General features: G+C 44.7%; 1 protein-coding gene and 1 long non-coding RNA gene across 4 annotated transcripts; one reads left to right on the forward strand and one right to left on the reverse strand.

Annotated features, from left to right (window-relative positions):
• Positions 1 to 387: 387 nt before the first annotated feature.
• On the reverse strand, positions 388 to 19,008 carry LOC139006816 (uncharacterized). 3 transcript variants are annotated; one of them, XR_011470800.1, is made up of 9 exons: positions 18,913 to 19,008; positions 18,459 to 18,535; positions 17,241 to 17,298; positions 13,495 to 13,568; positions 11,543 to 11,629; positions 5,874 to 5,961; positions 3,562 to 3,773; positions 1,631 to 1,778; positions 388 to 730 (listed from the first exon to the last, which is right to left on the reverse strand). It is a non-coding gene; the product is annotated as an uncharacterized lncRNA (long non-coding RNA). The 3 variants fall into 3 exon arrangements; XR_011470796.1 differs by lacking the exon at positions 388 to 730 and having other exon boundaries at positions 1,473 to 1,778; XR_011470797.1 differs by lacking the exons at positions 388 to 730; positions 3,562 to 3,773 and having other exon boundaries at positions 1,473 to 1,778.
• Positions 19,009 to 19,073: 65 nt separating this feature from the next.
• Positions 19,074 to 23,575, forward strand: SOWAHB (sosondowah ankyrin repeat domain family member B). The gene has a single exon (XM_070394466.1). The coding sequence runs from the start codon at positions 19,428 to 19,430 to the stop codon at positions 21,804 to 21,806; it is 2,379 nt and encodes a 792-aa protein (XP_070250567.1). The 5' UTR covers positions 19,074 to 19,427; the 3' UTR covers positions 21,807 to 23,575.
• Positions 23,576 to 27,210: the final 3,635 nt, after the last annotated feature.

Genomic DNA, 27,210 nt, shown 5'->3' on the forward strand with positions numbered 1-27,210 from the left:
AAGGAGACAATGCAGGTTCAGAGGTGAGCAGCTGACACAGTTTGGGGAGCTGTGTCCTGTAGCAGCAGTGGCTGAGGGGCTGGGTGGAGGGGCTGGGCAGAGGAGCAGAGTATCAGCAGTGTCCGCTGTGGTATTATTAAGCCAGTTTTAAAGTTGAGTAAACTGGAATTCAGAGAGTTTACCTGTCCACAGTAACATTGCAAGTAAGTGGCAGACTGGGGATCCATTTAGAGTGACTGCAGCCCTATATTCATTACTGCTCCTAAAACATGTTAATGTTGTAGGCATAATCTAAAGATTATGGAATTAATCACAGAAATGTGGAGCTAGGAAGTACATCAGAGATTATTTTTTTTAAAAATATATTTTTATTCATTTCAGAGAGGAAGGGACAGGGAGAAAGAGACAAAAACATCAATGATGAGAGAGAATCCTTGACTGGCTGCCTCCTGCACTCCCCACACTGGGGATTGAGCCTGCAACCCGGGCATGTGCCCTGAGTGGGATCTAACTGTGACCTCCTGGTTCATAGGTCGATGCTCAACCACTGAACCACACTGGCCAGGGACATCAGAGATTCTTGAGGCTGTTTCCTAGAATGAGGATCAGGAATCAGGAATGTGACATTAACTTGGAAGCCTGAGATCACAGTGCTGGATGGTTTTAGACAGGATCTAGAACAACACTGCGACCGCCACATACAGCACTCCTTCCAGAACAATGCACAGCCCTGTAGGTAAATATATTTAACTCATTTAGGAATAAAAAGATGCATATTTATTTTTATTACAAATGTAATATACATTAGTTTTGAAAGCCAAAATTATGGAATGGCTTCATTTCTTCTAAATAGTATCATGAGCCTGTGCCTGATGGAATGTTAAAGATTATTACATATTTGATTATTTCTCTTCATGCTGCCTAACACTTTTCCCTATGAAGTCATTTCCTAAATAAAAGTGAAATTAAATTAGCAATTAAAAATAAATGAGCTACTTGTTATAGTCTCTAGGAACCACTTGGGATGAACTAAAGTGTTATTCAATTAGCAAACTAAAGATTGTCTGCATAACCTTATTCATGTTCGCCATTTCCTCGGGGTGCTATTAATAGAGGCTCCTGTAGTTTTAAAATATTAGGAAACTAACACAAGGTGCTTTTTTCCTAGCACAAAAGGCAATCTGTAAAGACACATTCTAAGACTGTAACTGCAATCTTTTAAAATGAGAAAAAAAGTCATTATACCATTTTTGTCACTATTTGATGAACTAATTCAATGAAGTACAGTAAATATTCTCATTTGAAATAACAGTAAAACCACCGCTTGTGTTTAGTGGGGGAAACAAATCTTTTATTAAAAATTTAACTTGTGAGTTAATGTGGGGATTCTAATTTAATAAGAGCAGTCACAGATGTGATAATGATATGATAATATCCTTTCTTCATAAGATTCTATATCCATACACATTGACCAGTTATTTTCTTTATTACTTTTGCAGTTGATTAAAAAAATTCTCTCCTTATTTATGTTCATTTTACGAATATTTATTTTATATTCTGCCACATGGATTGCTCTGAAGCTTTGTCCTTGTCTAAATCTGAAACTATGGTCCTTATTTTCCGTACTCACCACCGTACAGATCAGCACATACCATCCTTTATTCCCATCTTTTTGGAGTGATGGAATTTTTTTCTAATGCACTGTGTCTTGTCCCTGTAAAGTCCCGAGTATTTCTGCCATCATAAACATAAATTTCCAAGAAGGTCCTTCTTCCTACCTGGGAGTGGAGGGTACAAAAGGAGGAGAGTAAGAGGAGAGGAGGGTGCAGAGCAAGTATGGAAACAATCCACTTTGCCAGAAGAATCAATGTAATAAAACCATATACTGAAAGAAGTATCATGTGTTACATTCACACCACCATTCATATATATTTAGATAGCAGCAGCTATTTTGTTTCAACATCCCAGGAGTATTCTCCTAATGGAAACATGTGTAATCACATGGCTAAAAGAGAGCCTCTCACTTTACTCTTTCATCTCCAGGCATATCCACCCCTGATAATTTTGGGTAAACAGGACTCATCATCTTTGAAAAGGTCAAAAAGAAGAGAAAGCGTCTTTTGAAAAGCACCTTTAGTAAACATTCACAGTATAAAGTACAGTCCAACTCTTAAAATGTCAATACTTTATCTCTCACTTTAAGAAGTGCCTCCAAGTAGCACTGTTGCTACCTTCTTTCTATATTCAAGATCGGGTGCTTTTGTACTAAGTACTTTCCTGTGCTGTAGTGTTCTCAGACTTTTAGATAATGGCCCACTTAGCAAGTGCTACCTCCCCCGTGCACTCTAACAACTCTCCAACACCAAATGGGTGTTTAACAATTCCATTCAAATCTGACACTATGCAGACCAGGCAGGTTAACAGCTCAGTCCCAAAAGACTGCCCCCATTTCAGACCCCAGCCACAAGTCCAGGGGGCCATATGCACGTCTGATGGACCAGCTTGACTATAAATTTGGCAGTTCCTATGACTCTTTTTAGATTAATTCGCTAGAATGACTCATAAAATTAAGAAAGCACTATGCTTTTAAATAAAAAAAAAATGTTTTTAAATTTTTTTTTTTCCAGAGAGGGAGAGAGGTATAGAAACATCAATGATGAGAATCATTGATTGGTTGCCTCCTGCATGCCCCTTACTGGGGATGGAGCCCCCAACCTGGGCATGTGCCCTGACCAGGAATCGAACTGTGCTGACCTGGTTCAAAGGTTGAACTCAAACACTGAGCCATTCCCTTTTATTGCCAAATAGTGTTCCATTATAGAGATTTACCACATTTTACTCATCCATTTATCAGTTTGTGGACATTTGGACTGTTTCCACTTTTTGGCTAGTATGAATAATCCTGCTATGAGTATTCATGTATGAGTTTTTATGTGCACGTGTTTTATTTCTCTTGGATATATGAGTGGGAGTAGAGTTGCTTTGTCGTTTGGTCTATCTATATTTAACCTGAGGAGTTGCTAAACTGTTTTCCAAATGCAGAACCATTTCACATTCTCATCAGCAGCGTATGAAGAGTACTAGGTCTTACGTCTTTCCTGGTGAAGAAATTAAAATTCTTCCCCTAGGTCCAACTTTTTAAAAACCTGGGAAAAGACTTTATTTGGCCTGGCCTGAGTTAGAGACTGACCTATTTTCTTATCTTTGTTATTAGAGAAAGGATTACATGAGAAGATGGCTATCCAACGCAAGGCTATAAGGAGTATTTCCCTGGACGGTTATATACTACTGTCCTAGGCAGACAAAATGCCTGCCACAGGAGCCTAAAATTCAAGGCTAGTGCTACCTCCTAAGTGTGTGGGAGCATTGGGTTGATACAATGACTGGCATTGTATACTATTGGCATGTAGGTGTGTCTGGGGCCTGGGGGTGTAAATGTCCTGAAATTTACAGACAGTCTCATTCAATAAGGATGTGTCCTGCCCAAAAGGCCAATACTGTTCCAGCTGATAAACCCAGTCCTGTGATAATGAACCCCCCTTCTCATAGTTGGGGGCATACCTATTCAATATAAATATTTTTTCCCAGCCTGCCTTTGCAGCTAGATGTGGCCATGTGATCGAGTTCTGGTCAATGGACTGTACGCAGAAGTGCTGTATATAACTTCTGAGAAGTGTCCTTGGAGCGGGTTTGTGCTCTCCTCTTTGTCATTCTTCCTTCCTGCTAGCTGGAATGCAGATATTGACGGCTGGTGCTGGAACAGCCATCTAGACCTATAAAAGGTAAATCCCATTTTGAGAAATCGTGGAACAACAAGATGGGAGGGATATGTAGAGCAAGCATGTCAAACTCGCGGCCCACAACGAATAGTTTTGCGGCCCAGCCAATGTAATGGTGTGAGCAGATACTTACAATTATGAAAGGAAATAAGTCTCCTGTCAGATCCAGAATTACTGGCTTTCACTTTGGATCAGTTTTTTTTTTAAATATATATATATATATTTTTAAATACACTTTATTGATTTTCCACAGAGAGGAAGGGAGAGAGACAGAGAGTCAGAAACATCGATGAGAGAGAAACATCAATCAGCTGCCTCCTGCACACCTCCCACTGGGGATGTGCCCGCAACCCAGGCACACGCCCTCGACCGGAATCGAACCCGGGACCCCCCAGTCCGCAGGCCGACGCTCTATCCACCGAGCCAAACCAGTTTCGGCTTTAAAATATATTTTATTGATTTTTTACAGAGAGGAAGGGAGAGGGATAGAGAGTTAGAAACATCGATCAGCTGCCTCCTGCACATCTCCTACTGGGGATGTGCCCGCAACCCAGGTACATGCCCTTGACTGGAATCGAACCTGGGACCCTTCAGTCCACAGGCCGACGCTCTATCCACTGAGCCAAACTGGTTTCGGCGTGGATCAGTTTTGAAAGTAATCACTGCGAACAAGATTTCCCCTGAAGTAGGAAAGATAGTAGCAGACAAGAGATGCCAAGTGTCAGGAAGAAAACCTTAATTTTATCATGGCTCTTGTTCTTTTTTTTTTTATATACTATACTCTTCAAAATAAACCTACGTTTCTATGAAAATGGAAGCTTTTGTTTTTTTGCAGCCCACATAAACTTAAACCTTGTTTATTTGGCCCGTGTTAGCCTTTGAGTTTGACATGCTTGCTGTAGAGTGCCATACCTACTCTGGTCTGCCCATGATTATGTGTGAAGAAATAAACTTCTATCTTAATTAGACTGCAGTTTTGGTTTTCTGTCACTCTTAGCTGAACCAAGTCCTACTATCACCATGTACTATGTGCCAGCACCTTCTCTAAGTACCATCTGTGAAAACACTACATGCATTAACTCAATGATTGCCCACATCACACCAATGAGATAAGCACTTCTGCCACACACTCCCATTTTGAAATGGAAAAACCGAGGCTCAGAATAATTAAATACCTTGCCCAAGTTCATACCGATTTCACACGGAAGACGCTGTGTCTCCAGAGCCCATGCCTAAAGCTATCCTGTGAGACACCAACAAATGAATGAACCCAGAATAAGCCGATAATGACAAAAACCAAACTAACAGTAATGCACTATTAATAAGTGAAAAGACTTGTCATCAGAACCTCAGATACCTCAATATACTAGCGATGACACATGATAAGAAATTGGCCCTTTGAAATCTGGGAGAAACCCAACTCTCTGCATATGTGCACTTGCCAAGCGTTTTTGTGGCTGCCAGGCTTCTCAGCCGCGTGCTAAATTAGAATCCTTCGCACTTCTAGATGTGTGCCAACTGCAGTTTATAAATATTAAATGGTAATAACGCATGTGGGAGATGACTAAGTATCCCCTGGCTGCATGCAAAACTGAAAATCTGTGAATTACACTTCCGTCCCATGTAAGGAAGGAAGATGTGCTTTTGTCAAATTCAGGCCATACCTTGAGAAGCATTCGTATAAAATGCTGTATGTGGAATGAAGCCTCTTGTTTTACATCCATAGCCATCTGTTTCTTTTCTTTTTTTTTTAAATTTTGTTTTATTGCTTAAAATATTACAAAGAATGGTACATATGTCTCTTTTTTTTCCCCCTCGACCTTCCCCTGGCCTCCCCTACCCCCCAGTGTCTTGTGTCCATTGGTTATGCTTATATGCATGCATACAAGTCCTTTGGTTGATCTCTTACCCTCTCCCCGGCCTTCCTGCTGTAGCCCTCTGTTTCTTGTTCCTTTGTATCTCGCATTGTCTCATATGTTTCTGTATGTCTCAGATTGGTTTGAAATTTAGGACATAAAGTGTTGTGAGATGATTAAATTCATCTTGCAACTGCATGGCATTAGGGACACAATGATGACTAAAAATGATCCTCACCTTCTGGAAATTCACAGCCAGTCCACTCGGGGAGACATGGCCAAGGCAAGTGCAACCCAAGGTGAGATGTACTGTAATAAGGCATGTTCTACAGGAAGAGAACAGAAGTGGTTATTTGTTGGCGGAGGCTTGAACAATCACTGGGATTCTGCCAAATGGAGAAAAGAGAAATCAGGCTGAGAAAAAGAGTAACAAAAACACAAAGCTGTAGAAAAAAATGGAAGAGGCTTAGGGAGTGACATTTATTTAAAATTATATGCATGGATTACTATACTAGTGTATATTGTGAAAACAAACATAAGTCGAAATTATAAGGAAAAAATAAGCAATTCTAAAGGTACTGCTAATCATGAACATGGTAAAATTGAGTTTAAAAAAGTGAAAACAGAAAGCTTATTAATTTTGTTTTCTAACTTTATAATGTCTAATAATATGAAACTTGGCAATTTATTGATTCCTGTCGGGGTGCTTTATTTTTATTTTTTTCCAGAACAGAGATATTAGGAAAGGTTGTGAGAGGGGGAAAAAGCATGGTACTCTACTTAGGAATGAGCCATCTCTCTAAACACAAAAATTATACAGACTTACTTGTATGTTGCACACATACAAACACAAAGATATTACTAATCATGATGCCTTTTTACATTATTATCAGCTAATACCTTAAGCCTCACTATACACTTAAGGAGGAGCTCATCATTAAAGATGAAGAGTGTACATTTCTATTTCAAGCATTTTTCCCATAATTTTAAATTTGGGAGCCAGTTTTTGTGAGGTGTGGTTAAATGGTACTGCTACAAGTCTAATTGCTGAAGGCTCATATTTGGGGGAGCCTTAGTCCCGTAGGCTTAAAGTTTAGTGTTATCTTTAATTCATAGATTCTTTGTGAGAATTACTTTAACTCATTTGCCTTCTTGGTAAAGATTAATTTAAAACTAGATAATATAATCTGTATTATCCATTCCAAAGGGGTAAAAGGACAATAAAGTTACAGTATGTATTGAAAGAAAACAGATGAGAATGATACTATGGACCCCTTCCCATTACAGTATCTTCCCTGAGGGTACCTCCCTTCCTGCCTGTGACATGAGCTAGTCCATCTGTGTATGTGTGGGGCAGCTTCCTTACCCATGTATGAATGCAATGAGCATAGCACCCAATACATAGGAGGCATTCAATACATATGTGTTGAGTGAATGAATAGGGAGGAAGGGTAGATTTTAAAGATCTTGATTTTGTAAGCAACAAAGAATCCATTCAGAGCTGTTTTGGAGTTTTGGTGGTTGTTTTAATAAGATGGTGACATGATCAGATCGTTTTTAGGCCTATAAGATGAGCATCAGAGTGGAGGACGGACTGGAGTTGGAGAGGGCAGACTAGAGGCAGGGAGATTGATTAGCAGGCTGATGCAATAGTCCAAGTGAAAGGTACAAGAGCCCGAAATGTCAGTGGCCAATAAAATGGACATTAGACAAAGTTCAGGTTGACAGGACTTTATGACTAATTGGCCTGGGGGTGAGGGAAATATCCAGAATTAATTCAAGTTTTCTAGTTTGGATGCCTGTGAGCTAGATAATACAGAAAGAGTGACTTTGGGGGGAGGGAAGGATAATGAGGGCTGGTCTGGACATGCTGATTTGGGCCTACAGAGACTCAGCAAGAAGCTGGCAATGTGACTCTAGAGCTCAGGAGAAGGCCTGCATGGAGCTGCATATTTGGAGGTGATAATTATTTGATAAATATTTGATGAAATGTCTCCCAGGGAGGAGATATGTTTGAAAGAGGGGTCCATCCTGTTACTTCTTGGCTTTAAAATGCTTTTGGTCACATGATTTAAAAGATAAAGTCCAAATGTCTTAATTTTATACCCAAAAGTCTCCCCAGTCTAATATCAACCCATCTTGTTCAGTCATTTATTCAACACATCAGCCTTTTTAGAAAGCCTGGATGCGCCGTGGTATGTCTTGGGGACAGAGAGATGACTAAGTCTTTCTTGCTGCCCCAGAAGAGGTCTATTGGGGAAAAGAGACAACAAAATAGACTATTAGCATTCAGTAAAATAAGGATAGTAATAGAGACCATCTCATATGGTTGTAGCAAGAATTAAGTGAGTTCATACACATAAAGTCCTAAAACTGTTGAATATGCAATTATTATTATTATTACTATTATTATTATTATAGGAGGGGTATATAATGGGACTGGGGTGTAATTCCCTTGATTGGGCAACTACTGAGCTGAATCATGAAGGAAATTTGAATTAGCCAGAATACAGGTTGGAGAAAGACATTCCTGAACTTCCTCCTGTTCCCTTGTGTAGTGGGTTAAATGGTGTTCCCCTTTCTTCCCCCTCCCCTCACCCCAATGATATGCCCATGTCTAAATTCCTGGAACCTGTGTATGTTACTATAAAGTAAATAACTGTAAAAAGGTAACCATTTGCAGATGTCATTAAATTAAGGATCTTATGATCAGATCACCCTGGATGATGTGAGTGGGCCCTACACTCAATGACCAATGGCCTTGTAAGAGACAGAAGAGGAGAACTACAGAAAAGAAGAGAGGACCATGTGAAGACAGAGCCAGATGGGAGTAGTGTGGCCACAAGCCAAGGAAGCCAAAGCATGCGGATAGTTATCAGGAGCTGGAAGAAGAAAAGAAGGATTCTCTCCTAGAGTCTCCCGAGGTAGTCTAGTCCTACCAGCACCTTGATGTCTAATGTCTGGCCTCCTGAACTGTGAGAGAAAAAATGCCCATTATTTTAAGCCACCCAGGTTGAAACAATGCATTACAGCAACCCTCTCCACAGCTAATTCTTTGCTGGTGGTGAACAGAACACACCCCAGGCCCTCATGGAGTCTGTATTCTGGTTGAGGGGTCACACAAAAATAAACAAATACAGAGTTAAATTTATTTTTATTATTTTTAACACATATCTTCATTGTTGAAAGTATTACAGATGTCCCTCTTTTTTCCCCATTGACCCCCCTCCACCTCACACCTGTATCCCCCACGCCCCCACCCCCACTCCTCCAGGCCTTCACCACACTATTGTCTGTGTCCATGGGTTATGCATATATGCATATAAATTCTTTGATTAATCTCTCCCCACTCACCCTATCTTCCCTCTGAGATTTATCAGTCTGTTCCATGCTTCTATGTCTCTGGATCTATTTTGTTCACCAGTTTATTTTGTTCATTAGATTCCACATATGAGTGAGATCATGTGATACTTGTCTTTCTCTCACTGGCTTATTTCGCTTAGCATAATACTCTCCAGGTCCCTCTATGCTGTCTCAAAGGGTAAGAGATCCTTCCTTTTTATAGCTGCATAGTGGAGTGTTAGGTACTGTGAAAGTTAAACTCCAGAATTTCATATCAAATTGTCCACTTGCCATTTCTACTTAAATGTCTAATGGGCATCCCAAAGTTAACTTTCCCCAAATAGAAATGCCTGGAGGTAGGAAGCTGATTTTTTTCAAGAGAGTCAGGCTAGACCTCTGGGCGGAGGTGAGGGTACAGGAATGATGAGGCTGAGCTACGGGGGTGAATGAAAGGGGAGGTTCAAAGCAAGGTCCTTTTTGTTTTTGGGGGGGGGAGGTAGGGGGGAGCACAGTGCTTGGAGGTAAAGAGAGAAAGAGGTTAAAGATTCAAGGGAGGAGGTAAGAGGAGTAAATCCAGAGGAGGCAGAGTGACATGGGGCTAAGGTGAGAAAGCAGCAGAGGGATCAAGGTCTCCAAAGGGAAATAGTAAGAACAGAGCAGGGACTAGGGATGCTGACTCAGAGGAAAACTGTCTGGGTTTGAATCCTGGCTCTGCCACTTTTGGCTATAAAATAGCAGGAAATTACATAATCTGGATCTTGATTTCCTCATCTATAAAATAAATAAGGATAATAATAGCTCCTACCTCATGGGATTTGTTAGGAGACTTAAATATGTTAATGGATGCATAGTACTTGGCTCAATGGCTGGCACTGAGTATGCAATACATGTCATTATCACTATTAAGATTATTAGAAGTAGCATCAGGTCTAGAATGAGAATGTAAACACTGGAAGGAACTTCAGAACCCTCTAGTGCAGTGGTTCTCAACCTTCGGGCCCTTTCAATACAGTTCCTTATGTTGTGACCCAACCATAAAATAATTTTCGTTGCTACTTCATAACTGTAATGTTGCTACTGTTATGAATCGTAATGTAAATATCTGATATGCAGGATGGTCTTAGGCGACCCCTGTGAAAGGGTCGTTCGACCGCCAAAGGGATCGCGACCCACAGGTTGAGAACCGCTGCTCTAGTGTCTAATTCTCTTATTGTACAAATGGAGAAACCGGGGCCCAGAGAGTTTGTAAATTGGCCAAGTTTAAAGAGCTAGTTAGGGGCAGAGTCAAAACTAGACTTCTTGAAACTTTGTGTGTTTTCTGGTGGGCTTCACGTAGAGATTCAGGCATCATAATGATACAGGTGGTAATTGGGGATCTGGGGAAATAGATGATGTTACTCAGGTAGAATCCAGAGAATGAGCAAACAATGTGGAAAGAAGAGTTAGCAAGGCCAATTCTGAGTTGGGTCAGGGAGGTAAAAGAACTAGAAAAAGCTATTGGTTGTAGAAGCCAAGACAGAGACCTCAAGGGGAGAAAATGGTCAATTGGATCAAATACTCCAGAGAGTTGAAGAAAGATTCTGACTCTAGTGCAAAATGCTAGATTTGGGTCAACTTAATTCAAGCATGAGCTCCATAAGACACTGAGCTCTAAAACTATTCTTGTTCTATTTGCAAAATCAGGATGTGCATGGAAAATCTGCTGATTAGTTTAACAAATTTAAATCCATACCTTGTAAAGTTGGCAATGGAGGGAGACTTTCTACTTGGAAGGGACCTTGCTCCAGACCCTGACATTAACTTTGGTTGTCTCTCACACTAATGTCTGCTGTAGACACAGTCAGCAGACTGGCCTTAGGGGGACAAAACATGGATTTTACAATTCCTCTCATTGCCATAGTACAGCTGAGACAAGTTATATTATTTAAGCAAGATACTACTAAAGGTGCCCTAGCTGGTTTGGCTCAGTGGATGGAGCTTTGGCCTGTGGACTGAAGGGTCCCAGGTTCGATTCCAGTCAAGGGCACATGCCCGGGTTGTGGGCTTGATCCCCAGTAGGGGGCGTGCAGGAGGCAGCCAATCAATGATTTTCATCATTGATGTTTCTCTGTCTCTTTTCCTCTCCCTTCCTCTCTGAAATCAATAAAAATATATTTTTAAAAAAAGATACTACTAAAGGTTGGACTCCTAATGTGGCTGGTCATGAAACTCTTTTCTTCTCTTTTAGATTCCTTTCATAAGTAAATTCATTTAATCCCATAGCTTTAAAACACCATCTCAATGTCCCAAACTCTCAAATGTATATCTCCAGCCTGACTTCACCCCTGAGCAATTACCTACTCTAGATCATTACTTAGATGTCTGGTGGTCATCCTCAACTTAACCTTTCCAAAAGCAAACACTTGACTTCCTGGCCACAAACTAGGTCTTACCTCCATATCCCCCGTCTTGGTAAATTTATGTCTAACCCACAGCACATTCTCTAGGGTCTCCTCCAGAATATTTTCCAAATCGCAGTCCTCTACACCTGATACCTTGTTATCCCAAGCTGCCGCCCTCTCTCACCTGGCCCTCTGTAGTAGTGTCCCAACTGGATCTTCTGCTTCTAGTTTATAGCATCTCCTTTCATCTGTTCACACGACAGCCACAAATCTGTTTAATACACAATCACATGTTACTCTCCTGATTGTAAACCTCCAATGGCTTCCCATCACATTAGGACTAAAACCCCAGATCCATGAGACCTTATAAGATCCAGACCTTTCTCATTGTTTTGACTTCTCACACCAGCTTCCCTCTCTCACTAGGGTCCAGCTTAGTCCTAGTTTTCTGTTCCTCAAACAAGTCATGCTGATTGCTGATGTACCAGGTGTACCAGTTAATAATGCAAATTTTTTTCAATAGATGGAGTTACCCATATGTTGATATACATGTGATTTGATATGAATGATATTTTGTTGTATTGACAGCAAGCTTCAAAACTTCATATGTCAAATTTTCTGGAGGTGTTAATATCATAGATATTTTTACGCTTAAAAATGTCAAATTTCGTGCCAAAAAAAGAGCATTTGCGGGAAGTTTTAATTCATTACTTTATTTTGAAGAAAAGTGCTGCTGGAAGTTATCGTATACTTGGGGAAGCTTATGGTGAACATGTTCCATCTCAAGATACTTGTGAATGCTGGTTTAAACGTTTTAAAAGTGATGATTTAGATGTGAAAGACAAAGAACATCCAGGTCAATTTGAACCACGCTTTGATCGTAAAATGACCAGAATGTGCCAGAAGAGACGGCAAAGTAATTTTGCTTCATAATAACGCACCACCACACACTTCAAAACCAGTTAAAGACACATTAAAAGATCCTGCCTGGGAAGTATTAACCCACCCGCCGTATTCACCATACCTTGCTCCTTCAGATTACCACTTGTTCTGATCGATGGCACACGCACTTTCTGAGCAGCACTTCAACATGTACAAAGAAGTGGAAAATTGAGTCTCTGAATGGTTTGCCTCAAAACAAGAAAAGTTCTATTGGGATGGTATCAACAAATTACCTGAAAGATGGGGAAATGTGTAGCTAGCGATGGACATTACTTTGAATAAAGCACTTTTGATGTTTCTCTTGAAATTATCGTGTTTCCTTTGATTACAAAATCCGGTACACCTGGTAATATTACCTCATCTCTCTATCTGGAATGGCTTGCCCCACCCCGCTCCCCTCTTCTCCGTCTTCACTTGGCTGTCTCCTCCTCACCACAGAGGTCTCTGCTTACTGATGTTTTCTAACAGCAGCCTTCCCAGTTCATGCTTATAGAGTAGCTCTCTAGTCAGTCTCTACCATATCCGTTAACTTTGTATCTGATCACTTATCTAGTACTATAATCTTATTTACTTTTATGTTTATTGTCTGTTTCTTCCCCACTGGAATGTAAGTTTTCTGAAAGCAAATTTTCTGTTTGGTTTAACCACTTTGTATTCAGCCCCAGAAAAGTGCATACACATGGTAGGCATTCAATAAATACTGACAGAGAAAGAAAAAAGAAGGGAGGGAGGGAGGGAGGGAGGGAGGGAGGGAGGGAGGGAGGAAGGAAGGAAGGAAGGAAGGAAGGAAGGAAGGAAGGAAGGAGGGAAGGAAGGAAGGAAGGAAGGAAGGAAGGAAGGGTAGCTTAGAACAGCAGGAGGAGGGAATTACGTGCAGAGAGCCCTCTATCATTACATTATCTGGTTTATAAATTGGAGCCTTCACTTCACCAGAAAATGCCTTCCCCTTCTTCCACTTGTTTCTTTAGAGTGCCCTGGGGAGTGCCCAGAAGTGGAGAGACTACAGAGAAAGAGGGGGGGGGGGGGGAGGGGGGGGGAGAGAGAGAGAGAGAGAGAGAGAGAGAAGAGGAATAGGAGGAGGAGGAGATAAGAGAGAGAGGGAAAGATGGAGCGTGGGCAGGTGCTCAGGTTTTCCCTCCTGCCTTTCTGCTCCCCACCTTAGCTCCAGTTCCACCTGGGGCTCTGCCCACCTACCTGGATGATTGACATTGGGCAGGTCTACTTTCTTGGGTGGAGATGTCATTCTACATTCACAGTAGAAGTTTGTACTGAAGGCAAAGAATAAACACATCAGAATATATCTTACAAGAAATACGTACATATTAATAGCAAGGAGAGCTACTTTCTACAAGGCAATGATCTCTGTTCCCACACTTCCTATACCTGATCTGAGGGTCCGATAAAAGAGAGTGCTCTGGAACTTGACACACGTGTATAAGTCATTGTATCACACTGTTTGCTGAGTGTATCTGTTGCTGAGGGCAGAGCAAGTACTGCTGGCAAAATGCCATTTATGTTACTCATGCCAAAATGCTGTATTTCTACTACTTAAAGAGGCATATTTTTTTAAAGGATTTACACAGATTATTCTTGGTGTCCTCTCCATCCTAGATGACCTCAGGATCCTTGTGTAAGACTCCTTCAGCACCCCTCGCATTGATGCTGTCGCCTCCAATGCCTCTCACTTCCACCATGCTTCATGGTCATACCCTGAATCTTGTCATCATTTCCAAACTATTCCACTTTGCAAATCTTAAGCCCCAAGACTTAAGAATATTTTATGATCTGCTCATAATATCCTAACCTTATAATTTTATATCCCCTTACTCCCATCTACCTGCTTTTCGACCTCAAAGGGACTTCCTCAAAACTTGTCTCCCAATCTCTTAGCCCCCTAATTAATGCAAAAGCCAGTTCTCTTCTCAATGGCCAAAACGGCTCTGCCCTGTCCTGTCCCAGAGAACCGCTCAACCTGAACTCTGGACTTCGGCCCCACCCCCAAGCCCTATTTCATTAAATATTTACTCTCTCCTCTAGGTCTTCAACTTATCTTTTCCTGGCTTCCTTCCCTCAGCACATAGACACGATGATATCTCTTCTAACAACTACCAAAAAAATAAATACATGATCTGATATTCTCCTTATCTAGCATCCTTTTTTCTCTTTCCTGTTGTGGTCAAGTCCTTCTCACCCTACACTAATCCCACTCACTCCTCACCCCCCTGTAACCTGACTTCTGTCCTCACCTCTCTTCTGAAACTGTTCCAGACCGGGCCTCAGCGACCTAACAGGCTATGGTCACATTTCACTTCTTATCTAACTTGGCGTCCGCTCTAGAAAGCTGTTCCTCCTTCTGCCTCTGTACTTCCACTTCCATGATACTCCCTGCTCAGTGGGGCTCCTCTTCCCCGCCAGCTGCTCCTAAGTCTCCCTGACAGGTTTCTTTTCCTCTTTCTCTTGGGTAAATGTGGATTCACCCTCCACCCCTTCCCTCCCCACTGCCTGTATATCTCTTTCTAAGCAATTTTATCATTGCCTGTGGCTTAAATGGCCATTTATAGATGCTAAGTCATACATTTTTGGAGCCTCATACCTATATTGCCTTCTAGACATTCCTGTTTTTATGGTCTCTAGGCACCTCAAACTTAATACACCCCAAACGGAATTTATCATCTTTCCCATTTCCAAAACCAACTCTGCCGTTTATGTTTACTGTACGTGTCGATGTGAGCAACCAGCCAGCCAGCAGCTCCGGCTAGACACATGGGAAAGGCCAAGCTTGTTGCTCACCACGAGGCTCCTCTGGCTCCAAGTCCTGCTGACTTCACTCACTAAGTCTCTCTTCAATCCATCTGTTCATCTCCCTTTCTGCTGAACTCAGACCTCTGCATTCCTGCTCTGAATCTTCTCAGTGACTTCTGGACTCTTCTCCCTGCTGGCAGCTTCATCTACCTCGTCCAGCCTTAAGATTTGATACTGTTTGTCACTGTTATTCATTTATCTTTTCTTTTCTTTAGTGTCCTTTTCAAGCTAAAAAAGTAATGTGCTCTCATTGTAAAATAGTTTATAAGGCTATAAAAAAAAAAGGTTAAAGTCACCCCTCATCCATTCCTTAAATCTTACACACACACACACACACACACACACACACACACATTTCTTCCTAAAAATAAGATCTTAGTAAACATGCTGCATTTCTTCTACTTTAGAAGGTTTTTGTTTGTTTTTACATTTTATCATCTCTGAAAACAGTATATACCATCCAATGAATGGTGTCTTAGATGTGGTCAAATACACTATTGTTCTACAATGTGCTTTTTTACTTGTTAATATGGGTCATGATTTCAAACCAGCACTTATTTCCAGGATGATCTTTCTAAAATACAAATCTGGTCAGGTCACTACCCTCCCAAGAATTCTTCACAGGAAACCCTCCCTGCTCCCCTCTTCATCTTCTGACTCCCTCCTACTTTTGTAGTCTCCTTCCCAGCACATCCACACACATCCTCTTCCTTAAAGCCAAGTGGATCTACTAGTATTTGCGTTAGTTCCCCAAATACACCATGCTGAGCCAGATCTCTGTGCTTTTGCACCACTGTTCCCTCTGCCTCTTCCTCACCTCTTCTACTCAGCGTTGCATCTTATTGGAAAATTGTTCTGACTCCCCAGGTTGAGCCAGGGTTCTTCCTTTATGCACCACCCCTCAGCTTTTCCAGCTTCTGGTGCATATCTTTGCTAAGTCGCGTAACACACAGGTTTGGGCTATTTCTCTTGTTAGTTGCTCCCAACAAATAGTGAGTCCTTGAGCATGTTTTCTTCTTTCTACCCATTTCCAGTAGTGCCGGGGCGACATGGACTCACCCTGTGACTCCATAAATATTGTTGGTAATAGTGAACAGTACTTGAAGGGGGGCATAAAAATGCTCCCTGAGAAAAGGTGAAAAGTGTGGGAAACTGATACAGGGTTAAGCCTCAGACTGGCCTGCTGGCAAAGTCACAAACAAGTCCTAGCTTAAAGGGCACAGTCCTCTTAGCATAATTAGGCTTGACCTTATAACACTCCCTAGATCTTATCTGGGAAAGCTAATGGGATGAGGAAGTGCAGGAAGTGTAACCATGGTCAAAACAAGTGAAACTCACAAGAACTGTGTAACTATGGTAATCACTACCTTGTTTACCTCTCACTATAAAAGCTTGGTGAGGCCTGAGCACAGTGGAAGTCCTTCTCCCTGAGTTGGACTTGCTCGCCTGGTCCCCCATATTCCCAAATTATCTTGTGTCTTTTCTATTTCATTTGTGTGCGGCTCCATTTCCAGACCCGGACCCTGAACCACGCAGGACGTGGAGGGAAACACTTACGACAGAAAAGCATTCTAATTAACCATCCCCTTAACCAAGAGCGAGAATGAGGAGTAGAGAAGGTCTGAATGCTAAACCATCTGGGCTCCCTGAAATCGAAAGCAACTGCATCCCCCCTCCCCCCTTTCCCTTCTGCTCCTCCAGATCTACTAATTTCACCCTAAACTAAAGATAATATCCCATCAACAACCATGCTCTTGATGACCCTTTTTCTCCCCAGCCCTTATAAGTGCTTCAAGTCCTCTTGCCACAAAACCTATTTTTTAAAAAAATCCTCACTCGAGAATATTTTCCCATTGAATTTTAGAGGCAGTGGAAGGGAGAGGGAGGGATACACAGAGAGAAACATCGATGTGAGAGACACATCGATTAGTTGCCTCCAGCACACACCCTGACCAGAATAAAGTCTGTAACTGAGGTATGTGCCCTTGACTGGAATCAAATCTGGGACCCTTCAGTCCATGGGCCGAAGCTCTATCCACTGAGCCAAACCGGCCAGGGCACAAAACCCTATTTTTAACCAAAAGTTTTAAAAAGTATCAAAGGGTTTTTTTCCCCACTTGCCACTCTTAATCACCTACCTGAATTTCCTGTCTGAATTCCTTCCTGCCCTAGGTGTGGGCACACCTCTCCGTCCCACTAAGATGTGACACCAGGAAATAAACACAAAAAGAAGCTGAAGTTTAATACAAAACCTTTATTTTAATAACCCTCCCGAAAAGCTTGAAGCTAATGTTCCACCTCAGTGGAAATGATCATCCCCCTCTCAACCCAGTATTGGGTTTAAATCTAGAAAATGCCCCAAATAGACAAAAATGTTTCCCATTTCTCCTTTCTGACATAGATAACAAAGCCAAAGGTTCCAATTCATTCACAGAAAAATACCAGTTACCGTTGGGGACTTAAAATAAACTTCAGCTTAAAAGTAATGTGCTCTAACAGTGAAAACGGATGTGGCCTACGCGGCCACACGAAGACTGAGCTAATGTGGCCTACGCGGCCATCACGAAGACTGAGTTACGCTAAAGCAGGTTGACAATTGTGGGGCCAGCATACTTGCAAGACCCTCCCTTGGCAGAAAGGACAGGGGCTCATGACACAGTCAGAAATGGTAGCGAGAAGAAGCAAAGTGAAAGATGAGGGTTAGAATCGGAAAGAAGAGTGGCAAATGGCAGGGCAGGGGAAAAGAGAGACTTTATCATTGGGAAAGCATACAGCGGACAGAGGATTTTAAGAAATAGTCTTGCCGTGACATTTGGGGCTATTATGACGGAAAGAAATGCAAAGACAGCTAAGAAAAGAATGGGGGGGGGGGGGGGTATGGAGCCAGATAGGTGAGTAGATAAGACAATGAAAGTATCTTGGGAATGTAAACAGGACTGATAAAGAAACAGGACCTCTACTCAAGGACATCAATAAAAGAAAGAGCAGGACCAACATATGCACAGATAAAAGGAAGGGGGAAAGCAGCTGCTAGGAAAAGTGTTGAATTCTACTGCCTTGGAGAGGCCGGTGAAAAAGGCACCTCTAGCTACAAATGGACTCCCGGGAGGACGTTCACGGCCTCTGGACAGAGAATTAGAATCTGGGGACATTCTAATGTTCAGGTAGTGGGGTCAAATCAGGCTACTCTGTAACATGCTTAACAGTTGGATCTGTGTGTGTGTGTGTGGTGGGGGGGGACTTACATTCAGAGAAGAAAGACAACTTCACTTAAGCCAACACAAAAGACATGTACAAAAGTCCCTCTGGTTCACAAAGTTGAGGGTAAATAAAAACGAGCACCTGGCATCACATACCTCAACAAGGCACAATTCCTGATCATTTTAGCGGGTGGGATGATTATCTGTCAGCCTGATTTCCCCTGCACCTTAACCTGAGGCCGTCACAAAGGAAAAGGAAGGGCCGAAGTCACCTGTGACCTGCAGAGTGATGTTTCTTTTCGGTACAGGCGAGGGTGCGGGTACCCAGGCTGCATCTCCAGACCCAGAGGGCTTGTCTGGGATGCAGAGTGAGTTTCCCCAGACGCAGGGAACCTGAAATCACTACCCCACAGCATGGGCAAAGGCACCTTAGGGAGACCGCAGAATGCCGGTTAATATGCACCTTCCCTCCCCGCCCACCCCCACCCCCACCCCCACCCCGACTCCAGCCATGACTTAGGCAGCTCCAGGGGAGGGCAGGGACGGAGCTACCGTGGCTTTCGTTTCCTACGTGGCTCACACCCAGAGGAGAGGCAGGTCGCTGACCTACCTGCCTTGCATTTCCCGGGCCCGGAGCGGTTCGTGGCCAGCGCCCGCTCGCTCCCGCCCTCACCCACGGGCGCTCTCCCTGGCTCGGACCGGCCTGACTCATCTGGGACGGGTGGCCCGGGTGGGGAGACCTCAGGGGGCGGAGGGACAGGAGGAGGCGGGCCGGCCCTTCCCCCAGAGCCAGGCAGGAGGCGTCGCCAGGGCGCAGGTGAAACCGATTCCGGCCTCTCCCGGGAACTCTCGCTGCCGGGACTCCCGGCGAGGGACCCCGCAGCCAGCCGCCCTCTCCCACCCGGGCTGCGTGCGGGGACTCCGCCGGGGGGCTTCTCCCCCCGAGATCCGCGGCCCTTGGGCGCGCTCGGGGCTGCCAGCCGCGCCGGCGTCTGCGGCTGATGGAGGCGGTGGCGCCGCCCCGAGTGCAGGTGACACTGGACAGGCCGAGGTTTCGGCGGGCGGGGGAGAGCTCGGGGCGGGAGAGCGACGGACACTCGGGGACCCGGGGACGACCAGGCAGCGATGGCCCGGGAGTTGAGCCAGGAGGCACTGCTGGACTTTCTGTGCCAGGCCGGGGGCCGAGTGACCAACGCCGCCTTGCTGAGCCACTTCAAGGGCTTCCTCCGCGACCCGGGCGCGTCCCCCGGCCAGCACCAGCGCCGCCGCGAGCTCTTCAAGGGCTTCGTCAACTCGGTCGCCGCAGTGCGCCAGGACCCCGACGGCACCAAGTACGTGGTTCTCAAGAAGAGGTACAGGGACCTTTTGGGCGAGGAGGGGCTGCAGCGACCCCGAGACCCGCCGGCGGCCGCCGCCCCTGCAGGGGGAGCTGCGCCCTGCTCCCCGCCCGCCGCGCGCCCGGGGGAGGCGCCGCGCCAGCCTAGGCGGCGGCGGGGGAAGGAGCAGGAGGAGGAGCCAGCAGGTGCCGCAGCCCCGGCAGCTGATCCAGGTTGCAATGGACTCTCCGCCAGCGGCGCCCGGGAGGCGGCCCGGGGAGGCGGCGGCAGAGGACGCGGCTCCGACCCCAGGGCGCCGGTGTCCGCGGCGGCGGCGGCAGCTGCCCAGGTCGGAGCGAAATGCGCGGCGGCGGAGACGCAGGGCCGCTGCTGCTGGGAATGTCTCCAGAACGGCCTGGGGGGACTCCCGGGCGAGCCGCCGGCCGGCGCACTCCCCGACCCCGACCCCGCCACCGCTCGGGAGGAGCCGGCGCGGGCTCCAGCTGCCCCAGAGGACCGCAGGGCTCCCGGCCAGGAGCAGGGAGGCGCTCCCGCCGAACCCGCGCCGGTACCTGCAGCGCCCCTTTCGCCTCCTCCAACCGTCGAGGCTACTGGGAGCGGGGCTTCCCCGCCTGCCCTCCTGTCCAGCTGTCCTCCTCCCGGAGACCGGCCGGAGCTGATGACCCCGGGCGACCTCCATCATTCCAGGCAGCAGCTGCAGCAGCAGCAGCAGCAGCAGCAGCGCACTCGGGAATGGGTGGCCAGACATCCCAACGCGCCCGAGGCCTGGGACCAGGGCCCCACCAGAGCCTGGTCAGTGCTGCCAGAGAACTTCCCCTTGGAGCTGGCCTTCGGGATCCCAAATCCTAACTCAGCGCCCTCAGACCCTCCTGTTTCCCCTCATTCTCTCTCCCCTGCTGCTCCGGAGGCCTGGCCCGGGAACCCGCCCTTGGCAGTCTTTCGCAGCATTCGTTCTCAGCTGTCCCTCCAAGAACTGGATGACTTTGTGGACCAGAACAGTCACAGCAGCGAGGAGAGCAGCAGTGGGCCCAAAGAGTCCCCTGGGGGTTCCGAAGAGGGGCTGCGCATCGCCCTAGGAACCCCAGATCGGAGAAAGCTCAGGAATTCAGCTGGCGGCCTTTCTCCGAAGGAGGGCGACTGCAGCAGGAGCCCTCAAGGCCTCAGAAACCGAGGGGATGGGCATGCCCCTCAGCAGGTTCCACCTGGGGCGAATGGTCTTGCGGGCCAGCCCCAGGAGCCCTTGCCCTGGCCAGCTCCCAGGTTAAGGAGATCCCTCAGGGTGAGCTCTCGGGCGGGGAGAGCCGCATTGTCCTCCTCCGATGAGGAGTGTCTTGAGGAGGACTTGCTGAAAAGGAGCCGGCGCCCACCACGGTCCAGGAGACCCTCCAAGGCAGGAGCAGCGTCCAGCCCCAGGGTGGATGCTGCGTTGACACCGAACCCTGCTGATGTGAAGGCTGCTGTTGCTGCCAGGGGTCGGCTACACAGCGTGTGCGCCCCAGGTCGGCAGGCGCCTGCAGCCTTGGTCCCGCACAGACCCGAGCACAAGCCGTCTCTGGTGCCCCTGGATACCAGAGAGCATGAATGGATGGTGAAGCTTGCCACTGGCTCTTGGATTCGCGTGTTGACTTTGTTTTGGGAGGATCCTCAGCTGGCTTTGCACAAGGACTTCTTGACTGGGTACACGGCTTTGCACTGGATAGCCAAACATGGCGACCTCAGGGCCCTGCAGGACTTCGTGGGGAGTGCCCAGAAGGCACGGGTTGCTCTTGATGTGAATGCGAAGTCCAGTGGTGGGTATACCCCTCTGCACCTTGCAGCCATTCATGGCCACCAGGGGGTCATGAAATTGCTGGTGGAAAGGCTGGCTTCGCGGGTGAATGTCCGGGACAGCAGTGGGAAGAAGCCTTGGCAGTATCTGACCCGCAATACCTCTGGGGAAATATGGCAGCTCCTGGGAGGCCCTCGGGGCAAGCCTATTTTTCCTGTCTATCCCTTAGTCCGAAGCTCTTCCCCCACCAGGAAGGCCAAGGGCCGGGAAATATCTAGACATATCACCCGAAAGACTTCCCTTGCTGCACTACTCAAAAGTCAGCACCACAAGTGGAAATCGGCCAACCAGTATGAGAAATTCCCCACTCCCAAGGAAAGAGAAGAGTACAGTGACTAAGATGGACCCCTGTCTCCAACATGCAGCCACAGCACCTCCATCCTTGAGCTACTCGGTGAGAGAATTCAGGGGGAACAGAAAAACTGCCAAGGAGTTGGTAAAGAGAGAGATCCAGTGAGATGGCCTACCTAGTGTTTACCTGCCTGGATTTTTTTGTCAGCACATCGTGGACCTCAGGGGTTATTCAAGCTTCCGACAGCTCAAGTCCTGGGGCCAGTGAGACCTGTACAAGGGGCAGAGCCACGTGCTTAAAAGCAGCAGGTGTTCTTCCTCTTCCCTGTCACCTCTGAGCACAATGAGCCACATTGTTCTCTGTAGCAGCAGTACCAGGCCTTGGCTAGCGGGGACAGCTGTCTCACAAGAAGGGAGGCACTTCCAGGAATTGACAAAGCTCAAACAAAATCCTCTCTGGCTGGTAGTTCTCTGGCTTCTCTTCATTTGGAGAATAATTTGGCTGAGAGTGGAAAGCTCCAGATTTGAAATCAGATGGCCCCTCTTTTCTTTTTTTTATTCTTTTTAAAAATCTTTTTTCATTCTTTTTCCCTCCCTCCCTCCCTCCCTCCCTCCCTTCTTTCTTTCCTCCCTCCCTCCCTCCATAACTGCTTTCCTCCCTCCTCCTTTTCCCATTCAAACCAGTGAAATAAACTTATAACCAGAGAGTAGAATTTGATTTAAGGGATTCCTCAGCTCTGTCCTGTTTTCCTTTGGAAGGTAATGCATGAAATGATTAGTGCCTCCTCTGGGTTTCTTCTCCACGATCAGAGAAGTTGTTGGGTAAGATCCAGTTATGACTGATATTCAGGCCCTGTTTTTTTGTTTGTTTGTGCGTTTAAATCGACCTAAGGGAAACTTTCCAAATGTAAACACTGTTGGCTCATTTGCCAAGTGACTGAAACCAGCTTTCATGGAAACTCCGTATGTTACAGACAGCAGAATTAGCATTAGTAGTTTTCAGTAGGTTTGAATGGCCAGTGTTCGCACTCATGAAAGGAGAAAAACGATTTCTCTTTGGGGAAGCAGTGAGGGTTAAGAGGTAAACACCTCCCTACCAGGAATTTTCAAAGCTGCTAAATATAATTTTATTTGCACTGAACTTGTTGCCAATTAAGATTAAATATTAGCCTGAAGTGCTGTTTCTAACAGGGAGCACTCCTTTTAATCACTTGTGACAGGACTGATCTTTGTGGATCCATGAAATGAGAACATCAAGATTTCGGAATATAAATTCAAAGAGGGCTGAAAAATGAAATGTCTAAGTAGAAATTGTTAATTTTTTATGGAAATGTCTTAATGTGCTGTGGCAATGATGCTGTATTTTAAAAGTATTTTTGTATTTCTTCTGGTTATCTCCCCCCCATTAAAATGGAAATATCAACAAATCTTTATAATTTATTATATTTGTGCTGATTACTGTTAACTTTCTTCTTTACAAAATTGTGTCTCAGTGAATGTCAAGTATTTTTTGTTTGTAGTTTTTATCATTTTGCTGAAATAAACATATCTCTGTTCTATTATAAACCATATAGGCATAATAAAGAAATCTAAGGGTTGTTTTTTCCAAAGAGACCTATACAAGGGATGACACTTGGGCAAATCAAAAAAAAAAAAAAAAAAAATGAGGACAGCCCTGGCCAGGTGGCCCATTGGTTGGAGCCATACACCAAAAGGTTGCAAGTTCGTTCCCCTGTCCGGGTGCATTCCAGAGGCAACTGATTGATGTTTCTCACGTCGATGTTTCTCTGTCTCTCTTCCTCTCTCTCTCAAATCAATACAAACATATCCTTGCTTGAGGATTTAAAAAGAAAGAAAATATAGGGACAATCCTAGCTATGGTTAGGAAAGATGAAAATTAAAAAAAAAAAAGATAAACATCTAATGCAAATACTTTAGTAAATAGGTGCTTTTCAAGGAAAAAAATTACAAAAATATCAACTTCTTTTAAAAACCAAAGAATGTTTTTACTTTACCATATTTTTTTCACTACAATTTGTTCAACGAATATGTTTTGTTCATGCTGTGGGATTTATATAGGCGAGTGGGACATGACCTCTTCCTTCTTGAAATTAATAGCTAACAAGATTTGTTGTTGAGTGATTTATACCTATCTTGCTCCCAAGGTGTCTTCTGAAGTTGCATTATATGAGACATCAGCTTTTAAAATGAGGCAAAGAGATAAAAATGTGATACCAGGAATGAACACAAAACAATCATAATGCAAGAAAAAACAACTTCAAAGTGTCCTAAGTACAGAATTAAGTGCTCCAGAGTATTTCAGAGGTGAGATTCCTTTAGGCTGGGGAAGTCAGAGAGGCTTCACTGCGGCCAGGAATCTTTTAATGCATGATGCTGGCTTTCCATAGAAACCAGCTTTGTTGGTTCTACCACATTCTTAACTTCTGCTTCAGTGTGTGATTTGCATAGCACTGGTGTTGGCTGAATGCTTAATGGTTAGAACACCGTCTTGGGTTTCAACTTGGTTCTCATGAAGATTCAGAGCGCTCTGGCCTTTGTCCACATGTCACACTTATAACTGTGGTCAACTCTCTTACATGGTCAATGTGTGTTGGGAGGGTACAGGCAGAGGAGGGTGTTGAGCACAGAGTTAAAACACAGATCTGATCAAATCACCCTCTTGCGCATGTTGTGAAGTTCAGGCTAGAAGAGCTGCCAGGCCAAGCACATTTTCCCAGCCTCCTGCCAACCAATGCCTGCCATGACCCCCCACTGAAGCCACACCAGCCCACTGGGGGCACTAACCACCCTACCTCTCACTCTCTGTCTTGGTGCTGAATTCCTTCAGCTTAGAACCCCCTTTTGTTGTACTCCTGGTGGACTTACTATTAGTTTCCCAGGGACAGTTCAAATCTCACAGCCTCTATGAAGAGTCCAGGGTGAAGACCTACAAGCCAGAAGAGGTAAAGCTCCTTTATCAGAATTCTCACAGTACTGTGCGCACATCCCACTTACAGTTTTTGCCATGTAGTATTTTAGCAAATTGTTTGAAAGTTTTGTTTTTCCTTAAGACTTTGAATATCTGGAGATTAAAGAATGTACTTTCAATTCATCTAAATGCACTAGGTATTTATGGAGCATCTGTTGCGTGATAAAGACAAGGGGAGCGTGAGGGTGGGGTCACTGAAAAATAATTCCAGAACAGTGAGGTAAGCGGATAGACATGTGCATTGAGGCTATGAGGATACAAAGAAGCATTTGTGGAGCACTTTCTCTGTCAGGCTTTATGTTTTTGCTGAAAATACAACACTCAGTAAGATATACATGTTTCCTGTTCTCACGGCACTTTCCTGGACAGGGAGTTCAAGAAGGTAAAATAGACATTAGATGGGCTTTGAAGGGCCAAGTGGAGAAAGAAGGAAAGAATATTCCCGGGGAGGAAGGAGCAGAAGCAAAGCCACACCTTGTGGTTGTGAGGGATAAGTGGCCGCTGCCGTGGGGCACGTGAGGTGATGTGGAAAGAAATGAAGATGGACAAGTAATTGAAGGCCAGGTTGAAAAAAGACTTATTTTATGGTATGTCAATTTTGATATGGCATTTTCAAGGATGCTGGAATTGTCAGAGCTCCTCCAGAAAACCTTAGTGTTATTACAAATATAGATATTTTCCTAAAGTCTCAATTTGAAGACAAAAAAAAACAACCCACAAAAACATCAAAGTATTTACCTAGGGATGTGCTCAAGTTTAAAGTTTCCCTCTCAGCCCTGGCCGTGTGGCTCAGTTGGTTGAATGAGTCCTCTCGTGCACTGGGAAGTCACAGGTTCTATTCCTGGTCAGGGCATATGCTGAGGTTGTGGGCTCAATCCCCAGCACAGATGTTTTTTATTCTCTCTCTCTCTCCCTTTCTCCCTCTCTATAGTCAATAAAAACATACTGTGTTTTTTGTTTTTTTTTTTAAGTTTTCCTTTGAAGTTTTTCTCTTTGATGTTAATGCAGCGGTTCTCAACCTGTGGGTTGCGACGCTTTGGTGGTCGAACGACACTTTCACAGGGGTCGCCTAAGCCCATCCTGCACATCAGATATTTACATTATGATTCATAACAGTAGCAACATTACAGTTATGAAGTAGCAATGAAAATAATTTTATGGTTGGGTCACAACATGAGGAACTGTATTTAAAGGGCCGGAAGGTTGAAAACCACTGTGTTAATGCTTACTTCCTAGTAGGCAACAAAGTAATATAACAAATGGCAATTTAATATTAAAGGCAAACATTAGAAACTGCTGATAATCTTAGCTCAACCACCTGCTTTTTTTTCATAGTTGTAAAGTTGTGAATTTTAATCTTGTAAATATATACACTATAGACTGTATTCTTATTTTCTGCTAGTGAAATTGTGTTTGGTTCAACAGTTTAGGATCTTACACATGGCATGCCATGACTTCCAGATGCTTTGATTCCTCTATAAATTTTCCTAAATAGAAACTTTATTGAGGTACTAGAGGCCTGGTGCATGAAATTTGTGCACTGGAGGGGAAGCGGGGGAGGTTCCTCAGCCCAGATTGCAAGACAGCGCAGGCCAGGCTAAGGGACCCCACCAGTGCATGATCAGGGCCGGAGAGGGATGTGGGAGGTTGGCCAGCCGGGGAGGGACCCCGGGAGGGCTCCAGGGCATGTCCAGCCTGTCTCACTCAGTCCCGATTGGCAGGACCCCAGCAGCAAGCTAACCCACCAGTTGGAGCATCTTCCCCCTGGTGGTCAGTGCATGTCATAGCCAGCAGTTGAGTGGCCTTAGTATATTATTAGCATATTACACGTTGATTGGTTGAATGACTGACTAGACAACCAGACACTTAGCATATGAGGCTTTTATTATATAGGATAATTTATATACCATACAATTAACCTGTTTAACTGGTACAATTTAGTGATTTTTAGATTAGTCACAGAGTTGTGCGATCACCACCATAAATTCCTGTCTAAGTGTGAGAACCACTGACCCACGCAGAGGAAGCCATTGACAGTTCAGCGCAGGGGAGTGACATAAACAGGCTGAGGTGAAACAACGAGTTCTCTTGCTACTATAAGAAAGACAAGCTAGAAGCGAAATCAGTCAAGTGCTTATAATGTCTTAGTTTCCTGTAGGACATATTAGGACTGTTGATTCAATCAGCAGAATACAGTGATTGAGATTGGATGGCTACAATGTGGAGAGAAAATTTTAGTTGGAGGGGCTGCTTTGGTTGATAGGAATTAGGAGGGATTAGGTAAGATCCAAAAAGAGCCCCCGTTTCCTCTCATTGCTGAGGCCCCGTTTAGTTCATTACTGTGATGACAGTTGGTTCATGGTGGCACTGACCTAGGAGTGTACATTCAGTCTCAGGCTGGTGAGCACAGCAGTGCTGTTGTGTGTGCTTATGTTTGCCAACTTCAAACACATGATTAACAAG

This window comes from Myotis yumanensis, unplaced genomic scaffold (assembly GCF_028538775.1).
Source record: "Myotis yumanensis isolate MYYU_CA2020_CCGP unplaced genomic scaffold, mMyoYum1.0.hap1 SCAF_1, whole genome shotgun sequence".
Taxonomy (NCBI): Eukaryota; Metazoa; Chordata; class Mammalia; order Chiroptera; family Vespertilionidae; genus Myotis; species Myotis yumanensis.

Excerpts from the sequence above, each read along its gene's own strand:
- SOWAHB (XM_070394466.1), top strand. The coding sequence starts at position 19,428 with ATGGCCCGGGAGTTGAGCCAGGAGGCACTGCTGGACTTTCTGTGCCAG.